Source organism: Cebus imitator, unplaced genomic scaffold (genome assembly GCF_001604975.1).
Source record: "Cebus imitator isolate Cc_AM_T3 unplaced genomic scaffold, Cebus_imitator-1.0 Scaffold112, whole genome shotgun sequence".
NCBI lineage: Eukaryota > Metazoa > Chordata > Mammalia > Primates > Cebidae > Cebus > Cebus imitator.
This window is the reverse complement of record NW_016107427.1, coordinates 4,137,869-4,146,763: the sequence shown is the minus strand read 5'-3', so window position 1 is coordinate 4,146,763 and position 8,895 is coordinate 4,137,869. Positions and strand designations below refer to the sequence as shown.

Sequence of the window (8,895 nt, the reverse complement as noted above, 5' to 3'; positions counted from 1 at the left end):
CTGCTGAGTCCCCCTCCACTGCTCCATCTCCCTCCACTGCTGAGTCTCCCTCCACTGCTCAGTCCCCCTCCACTGCTCAGTACCCCCTCCACTGCTCAGTCCCCCTCCACTGCTCAGTCCCCCCTCCACTGCAGGTTCTGAGCAGTGCCTGGGCAGCCTTGGAGTCTGCTGGAAACCTCCAGAAGCCAAATTGTGCAAACCTAAGCAATGCCATGGGACTGAGGAAAGGGCTCAGCAGGTGGTGAACACATGCCATGGAGGGAGGGGATGCAGCTCAAGGACCAGGGGATTTCCAACCTGGGCACCTAGAGGAGACACCATCCTGCAAGGAAATTGACCTGAAATATTTGAAAAACTGAGGTCCAGGTATAGAACAAATCCATAACCCCAGACACACAGGGACGAGATAAACTATTACAGCATTTTGAACAGAAAAGGGTCTCACTTTAATTGCTGCCGATTGTTATTAAATTAATAGATGACTTCTGATGAGAGGTGAGGAAACACGGGCTCTGTCTCTCTCCCCTTAGTGTGAAGACCAGAAGGTGGAGTGCCTGTACGAGGCGCTGAAGAGAGCTGGAGACAGGCTCCTAGGCTCCTTCCCCATGGCCGTGCCCCTGGCTCTCCACTCCTCCATCAGCTACCTCGGCTTCTTCATCAATGGCAGCCCTGCAGACGTCATCCGGGAATTCGCCATGACCTTCGCCACAGAAGCATCTCTCTTAGCAGGTGAGCAGCCCTGGCCAGTTGCAAACACAGGGCCAGGTTCGCAGTGCGTGAACCCTTCGCGGAGGGTTCAGCTCCCAGCACACAGATGCAGTGGGTCGCTTCCAGGGGAGCAGAGCCCACAGCAATGGTGGGATGGCTGGGTGGGCTTTCTCCCAGGCTCAGTGGATGCACCTGTCCTCACCAAGGCACTGCCGTGTCCACTTCTGGATTTTCAGCCAGGTGCCTGGACATGGTCTTAACCTGAGGCTGAAGAATTTAACTACAGCCTCCTTCGTGAGCCACTGCAGCCTTCAAAAATGCAGGCCGATAGAAAGCTTCCTATAAAAATGCGGGCCGATAGGAAGCTTCCTACAAAAATGCGGGCCAATAGGAAGCTTCTGGACCCACAGTGGTCTTCTCCTTAAGTGGAAATAGCCTTGTTCACATTAAGTGGTTTTTCAAATGCTTAGCTATATGCCAACAGCCTGGGAAACTGCCCTAGAGGGGTGTGCCAAGCATCAAGCCTGACTTGGTGACCGTGACAGGTTTGGAGGCCGGTGCACATGGGGGGTCAGGGCCTCCTGCTCTCGGCCTCAAGTGGGAGACACACAAGTCCTATGTGACCTATTACTGTATTTTCAGAATGAGCTTAGTGCTCTCTCCTTGGCCTCTCCAGGGAAAGATTATTTAGACTCATGTTGAGAATCATCAAAATTCCCTTCTCTCCAAACACCAGCCCTGCTCTGGAGCCCAAGGCTGGGATTTGGTGGAAAGGATTCTGGACTTGGCATCAGAAGGTGTGGATTTTTTCTGTGTCCCTGATGAGTGGCGTGACCTTAATCAAGTCAGGTCCACTCGCTCTGTCTCTTTTCTTTGTCTACAAAACGATGAGGGCTCTCACTCTTCAAGAACAGTGTTTCCTGAGGCTGTGGTGCACCCGCCCCAGTTCCCCGGACACAGAAGGTGCTCAGCGTTGTCATGATTTACCAGCTCCAAAATCTGACAAGGCCGCAGTGCCTTGGTGGGAGGGGGCCCTCCTTTCTCTCCCCAGGAACGTGTCTGTCTCTGTCCTCAGACACGTGTGAAACACAGATTTTGGCCCATAAATCCAACCATGAATCCTGAGCTTCCATTTGGATGCCAGCTTGTGAGTCTGGAGACCGAATCTGCTGGATAATTAGAAAGTAACCCCTTTGTGGAATGAGTCCCCTTTGTCAAATGATGGCTCTTTCATACCCCAGGCTTCCCTAGTGAACCTCAATGGCAACATCTTAAAAACAGGAAGACTGAGGCTGTGAAGGGTAAAGTGCCTGCCCAAGGTCACTGTGGTTTGTGCAGTGGTGTCCCCTAAAAATGTATGTCCACCAGGAACCTCAGACCTCACACCTCACTTGGAAATAGGACCTTTGCAGATGTGGTTGGTTAGAAGGAGGCCACGTTGGATTAGGGTGGGTCCCCATAAGTGGAGAGGCCGCACAGAGACACAGATAAGCCATATGCCAACTGAGGCAAAGACGGGAGTGATGTGGCCACAAGCCAAGGGTTGCCTGAGGCCACGAGAAACTGGAAGACGCAAGGAAGGACCCTTCCCGGGAGCTTTCAGGGAGAGCACAGCTCTGCCAATGCCTTGATTTTGAACCTCTGGTCTCCAGAAACAGGAGAGAATAAATGTCTGTTGTTGGAAACCGATCCAGCGCCCTAACCAGTCTGGTGGAGCCAGGATCTGAACCCAGCTCTGTCCTGCTCCACACCACCTGGGTTCATGCTGAGAGGCCCCACTTCCTGTGGGAGCCAGCCTTGACCTCACATCCACGCCCTGACCCAGAGCAGGCTCTGTCCTGCCCTTCTCTGGCCCATGCCCTCAGCCTGACGCTGAGCGGGTAGAGGGGCCTCTCCCAGTGACAAGTGACCAGTCACTGCTCTGAAGTAAACAAGCTCCCTCTAGGGCAAGTGTACTAGGCACCCTGCCCGCACTGGCCCTCCGCAGTGAAACATCCCCATAGGCAAGGGTCTGTGGAGAGGAGGACACACAAAGGCCCATTCACAAGTCGGTGTGACTCACTCTGACGTCAGCCACTAGCAGTGGGTCTTTCCCAGGCCACACTTACTCACATGGCAAGGCCGTCCTCCCTGACTGCTGAAAAATAGTCAGAAAAGGAATTTCCCCACCACCTACACACTCCCGCCGCTCTGGGCTGCGCAGCCTCAGCACCTGGGCCGGCCAGAGACCGTGGGAGCTTCCCATTTGCCTCTAAAGGCTCACCTCTCACGTGGGAGACAGCAGTGGGCCCTAACTTCAGGGGTCCGAGGAAAGACTTGCATTACCCTCGACATTTTTTAAGGGGTGAGCAGATTCTGTTTGCAAGTGCCTTGCCATGGAGCGGGGGCAGGTGACCTCTGCACTGACACAGCATGTCTAGCAGGAAATTTTAAGAGGCCGGTTTCCCACGGCAAGCAGCCACTGCCATCCTCCAGCAAATGCTGCTGAAACAGAAATTGGGCCAGGCCCAGAGGCTCGGTCAAGGTCACTTTGCAAAAGGGGGGTACAGTGTGCCCTAAAACTAGGTCTGTCCACCCCAAAGTCTGTGCTGTTCCCATCAAGACACCGACCGCCTCCCTAGGATATAAAATACTTTGTGGCCCAACTGAAATCAGATCCCGGATGCGTCGGTGACGCCAGCTACTCTGCTGACTGGCCTGAGCCCCCTTGCAAGACTAGGGAGGGCCAGGGCCACTGGGGCAGAGGACGCCCAAAAAGACCGGAGACTCAGCCACTCCCAGGACCTCCTGCTTCACGAAAACAAGGTGAACCCTCAGACATTGTGTGTTTTATAGTTGTGTTGCCTAAAGAGTTTTCTTGAAACTCTGCAATTAAACAACAAGCCAGTGAACTGGAGCTCGGGCCTACAAGTCCAGGCCACTGGGTAATGCGCATACCCCAGGGAACGGAGCAGCTGTTCACTCTGTGTGTCTGAATCGTGCATTTGTGCAGCTGGCCTGCAAACCGATAGGCCCCAAGACCCTGAGCCCCCATCTCCATGCCCTCCTCTTCCCTGCTTGCTGGAAAAATCTGCAGATATCCAGCCATCTCCTTTATGGTGTGAGTCCTGAGCGGGCCGAGTCCTTGCCTTGTTGAGGGAGCAGGAAGATGGAAGGAAGGAGGCGTTTAGGTAACGGTGCCCTGGCACCCTCTGTGTCTCCCTGATTTCACAGACTGTACTGTGAAGCCATGCACCAAGCAGCTACATCTGACCTTGGCCCACAAGTTCTACCCCCACCACCAGAGGACGCTGGAGCAGCTGGCCAGAGCCATCCCCCTGGGCCACGGCTGCCAGTGGACGGCAGCCCTCTACTCCCGAGACATGCGCTTCGTGCACTACCAGGTGAGAGAGCCGGGCTGGGGCTCCTAAGAAGCAGATGAATGCACGGCCCCCCACCTGACGGCACATACCCCTGGAGCCCTCCAAGGGAGATATTTTAGTAGCAAGGGAAATTTCTATTGCTTCTCTAAAACCATTCTCTCTCTTGTGCAATTTGCAACTAGCATTCTTTTATATGTGAGTCAGAGATGCACACAAATTTTAACACCAAATAAAAGCATTTCCAGAATTAGAAAAGGAGGCCAGGTGCGGTGGCTCATGCCTGTAATCCCAGCACTTTGGGAGGCCAAGGCAGGTGGATCACTTGAGGTCAGGTGTTCAAGATCAGCCTGGGCAACATGGTGAAACCCCGTCTGTACTAAAAATACAAAAAATTACCCAAGCATGGTGGCAGACACCTGTAATTCCAGCTACTCGGGGTATCACCTGAACCTGGGAGGTGGAGGTTGCAGTGAACCAAGATTGCACCACTGCACTCCAGCCTGGGCAACAGGGAGACTGGCAAGAAAAAAAGGAAGGAAGGAAGGAAGGAAGGAAGGAAAGGAGGAAGGAAGGAAGGAGGGAGAGAGGGAGGGAGGGAAGGAAGGAGAGAGAAAGAGAAAGAAAGAAAGAGAGGGGAAGGGAAGAAAGAAACAGAAAGAGACTGTTGTAAATACATGTTTTGCTTATTCTTATTTTTTTTTAATTTAGGGGTTATGCTAATCTCTGTATCATTCTAATTTTAGTTGTATATGCTGCCAAAGTGAGCACAATTCATTTTAAATAATGATTTGAATGAAACCTCATTCTGAGACTTCCTCCCCATGAAGTGTGCGGTGCTTCCTTCAGATCCAGAGAGCAAGTATGAATGAATCCACCGTGTTCTGTGTCATACAAGAAGGTGTCAATAACCTCACACTGAGGGAGGCGGATGTGAAGGTTGGCTTGTGCCTTCAGATCTTTTGTAGACGAAAAAGTACCTAGGTGGATGGATGATGGATAGATCCCAAAACGTTTGCCTTTTTATCTTTTCTTTTTTTTTTTTTTTTTTTTTTTTTTTTTTTTTTTTTTTTTTTTTTTTTTTTTTTTTTTTTTTGAGACAGTCTAGGTCTGTTCCCAGGCTGGAGTGCAGTGGCGCAATCTCAGCTCACTGCATCCTCCGCCTTGTGGGTTCAAGTGATACTTCTGCCTCAGCTTCCCAAGTAGCTGAGACTACAGGCATGCACCACCACACCCGGCTAATGTTTGTATTTTTAGTAGAGAAAGGGTTTCACTATGTTGGCCAGGCTGGTCTTGAACTCCTGACCTTGTGATCCACCAGCCTCAGGCTCCCGAAGTGCTGGGATTACAGGCATGAGCCACCACGCCCAGCCCCAGAATGTATTTCTAAATCTATCCAAAGAATTCTATGCTGCATTTCGTTATATTCTATGGTATGTACCGTTAGACAAAGCTTTGGACAGTGTCTTGGAGACACAGCACACATTGGAGGAGGCAGAGAGCAGGAGGTAGCAGGTGACAAACCTCCCACTGCTGCCGTTTTCCAAAGTAAATCTTTGCTCGAGACATGAAGCCCCTTGCCTTTTTCTAGACCCTGAGAGCCCTCTTCCAGTACCAACCCCAGAATGCGGACGAGCTGACGCTAAGTCCTGGCGACTACATCTTTGTGGACCCCACACAGCAGGACGAAGCCAGCGAGGGCTGGGTGATTGGGATCTCACAGCGGACAGGCTGCCGGGGCTTCCTACCGGAAAACTACACGGATCGAGCCAGCGAGTCTGACACCTGGGTTAAGCACAGGTGAGTGCTGCCTCCAGCTGCAGCCCCATCATCTCTCTGTTACTGCATCAGAGTGCCCACCTGCAAACACTGTGCTTCTAAAGCATTCCATCATTAGTAAAATGCATTCTCTATGCTGGCAAAATTATTCCTGCAGGTATATAGTAAACGTCTTGGTTCATGTGTGGTTTTCTGACGATAACATTCAAAAAAGAATGAATTACTCTGCCTTAGAGTAGTTTGAGATTGTAATCCCAAAATTATTGCAAAATGCTATTTCCTTATCACAAACATAATAAATTACACGCAGCAGTCCTGAGCTTGGGTTTATTTATTCTTCTGCCCCGAGTGCAAACTGTAAAGTCATAGGGTGTACTGTTAGTTTTCTATGGCTGTATAATGAATTACCACAAAATTAACAGCTAAAACAAAGTGCACTTATTATCTTATTGTATTCATGGGTTGAGAGTCAGAGTCAGCTTAACTGGGTCCTCAGCCTGGGGTCTCAAGGCTGTAATCGAGGTGCCTGCCAGGGCTGGGGTCCCAGCTGAGGCTTCTTGCCCTGGTACACACTTGGTGGAAGTGATTTCCTTGAATCTGTAGGACTCCTGGTGATTCACTTCTTCATCAGCTGGTGAATCCCTTAATTTTAGCCTTTTAGCATCATCTGGTGAGGCTAAGGATTTTCAGAATCATCAGGCACTGGTTCTTTTTCGTTCAATGTTCTTCCCTCAGTTTATCTCTTTCCTCTCCTGCTGCACTATAAGCAACATGAAGAAACCAGGTGATATGCTTAACACTTTGGAAATATCCTTAGCTATGTAACCAGCATTATCGCTTACAAGTCCTGCTCTCCATGGACAACTTCATTAAATTCTCTGGCACACATGGGAAGGATCCTCCTTGCTCCGATTTCCTGGAACACGTTTCGCATCCCTTTCTGAGTCCTCCCTGAAGGATTCACCTTCAGCATCCACATTTCCACTGGCAGTCTGTTCATGGTGATTTGGGCCTTCTCTACCACGTTCTCAAAAGTCTCTAAGCCTCTACTCAACTTTGCCAAGTCCCAGAGTTGTTTCCACATTTTAAGTTCAGAAGTTTTCCAACTTACAATGGTTTGACTTAGGATTTCATAATGGTACGAAAGTGATATTCTTTGAATAGAAACTGTGTTTCAAGTGCCCGTATTCAGTGCTTCACTTTCAGTACAATATTTTACGAGTTATATGAGGTACTCAACACTTTATTACAAAATAGTCTTTGTGTTAGGTGATTTTGCCCTACTATAGGCTACTGTGTCTGAGCATGTTTAGGGTAAGCGAGGCTAAGCTATGACATTCAGTAGGTTAGGTGCATTAAATGCATCTTCAAGGTATGATGGGTTTGTTGGAATGTAACCCCATCTGCAGGTGAAGAGCACCCATGTTTGTTACAACAACTACCCATTCCTGATACCAAATTTAGTAAAAGTGTAACCAGAGAAGCAGAACTGATCACTTGCATACAATATATAATACATATAAATATTCATGCAGTTGTCCCTTGCTATCTGCATGGCATTGGTTCCAGGACACCCACAGATACCCAAATCCTCAGGTGCTCAAGTCACCAATATAAAATGCTGTCGTATTTATATGCAATGTATGCACATCATCCTGTATCTTTTAAATCATCTCTAGATTACTTATGTAATATAATGTTAATGCTATACAAATAGTTGTTCTACAGTATTGTTTTTTATTTGTATTTTTTAAATTGTTGTATTGCTATTTTTTTTTTTTTTGAGAATGGAGTTTTGCTCTTTTGCCCAGGCTGGAATGCAATGGCAGATCTTGGCTCACTGCAAACTCCACCTCCCAGGTTCAAGCGATTCTCCTGCCTCAGCCCCCCGAGTAGCTAAGTTTACAGGCATATACCACCACACTCGGCTAATTTTGTATTTTTAATAGAGACAAAGTTTCTCCATGTTGATCAGGTTGGTCTCGAACTCCCAACTTCAGGTGGTCTGCCGGCCTCGACCTCTGAAAGTTCTAGTATTACAGGCATGAGCCACCTCGCCTTGCTGCTGTTTTTTGTCGATTAATTTTTTAAAAAATATTTTTGGCCTGCAGTTGGTCAACTCCACGTAATACTTTATATTGTACACACATGTATCACATACGCACATACATGTATAGAAAGGCATATATGTATATACACATCTATATGGATTGGTACAACAAATTGCCTTATGGAATCACTGGGGCTAGCTGAGCAAGGGCAGGCAGCAGGAAGGGAGGATTCTAATCAGGCTGAAAGCCCACGGGCAAGCGGAAGCTTGTTGTCCACATGTGGGCAGCTGGAAGGAACACGCGGGGGATGGGAAAGCAATCACAGACACAGCTGCTATGAGTCTCTGAGCTTGGGGAAAGCCTAAACTTTTTTAAAAAATGCCTTTCCACTGTGTAAGTCAGGCCTGCTCAGACTACTCTTGCTTTTGATTAATTTGAATTCAACTGCTCAGGGGATCTAATCACATTTGCAAAATCTCCTTCTAGCAGCACCTAGACTAGCATTTGATGGGATAGCTGGGAAGGCTGTGTGTGATGCTTAGGATGACTACTGCCTCCCTTCCATGCTCCAGCTGTCAGGAGAATGCATAGCCCACCCTGATCAGTCATGTGCTAAAAAAGAAGTCCAGGGACTGTCGTTCAGTCTAGCCAAGTTGCCACGCTGTAAAGCCTTTGCATCACGAGAAGGTAGCTCTCGTGAGCTTTTTCACTCTCTTCTCCCAGGTTCCAGTTGGGAGAGTGGAGAGAGCAGACAGAGGTCAGAATACACTTGATGAATAAAGAGAAAAGCTGCTCAACCTCACGGGTGTGCATGCTGGGGTGGAGCTCTTGCAGGTGTCAAGACTGATGGTTGGAACAACTGAATGATGAGAGTAGGAGGAGCAGGGCAGAAAGACACAGAAAACCCTATGTTGTGGTTTGGGGCTTCCTGGCCCCTTCAGAGCTGTGTGGCTGGGGAAGAGAGCCTGGAAAACCACCATCATGGCCATCCCTCTATC

General features: G+C 49.0%; 1 protein-coding gene across 3 annotated transcripts in view; it reads left to right on the top strand.

The window, feature by feature from the left end:
- UBASH3A (ubiquitin associated and SH3 domain containing A) overlaps positions 1 to 8,895 on the top strand; it is a 46,876-nt gene that overhangs the window by 6,695 nt on the left and 31,286 nt on the right. For all 3 annotated transcript variants that reach the window (XM_017538594.2, XM_017538595.2, XM_017538596.2), the window contains exons 4-6: positions 531 to 729; positions 3,922 to 4,091; positions 5,659 to 5,867. In XM_017538594.2, the coding sequence (XP_017394083.1) occupies positions 531 to 729; positions 3,922 to 4,091; positions 5,659 to 5,867 (578 nt within the window). The remainder of the gene's footprint in view (positions 1 to 530; positions 730 to 3,921; positions 4,092 to 5,658; positions 5,868 to 8,895) is intronic.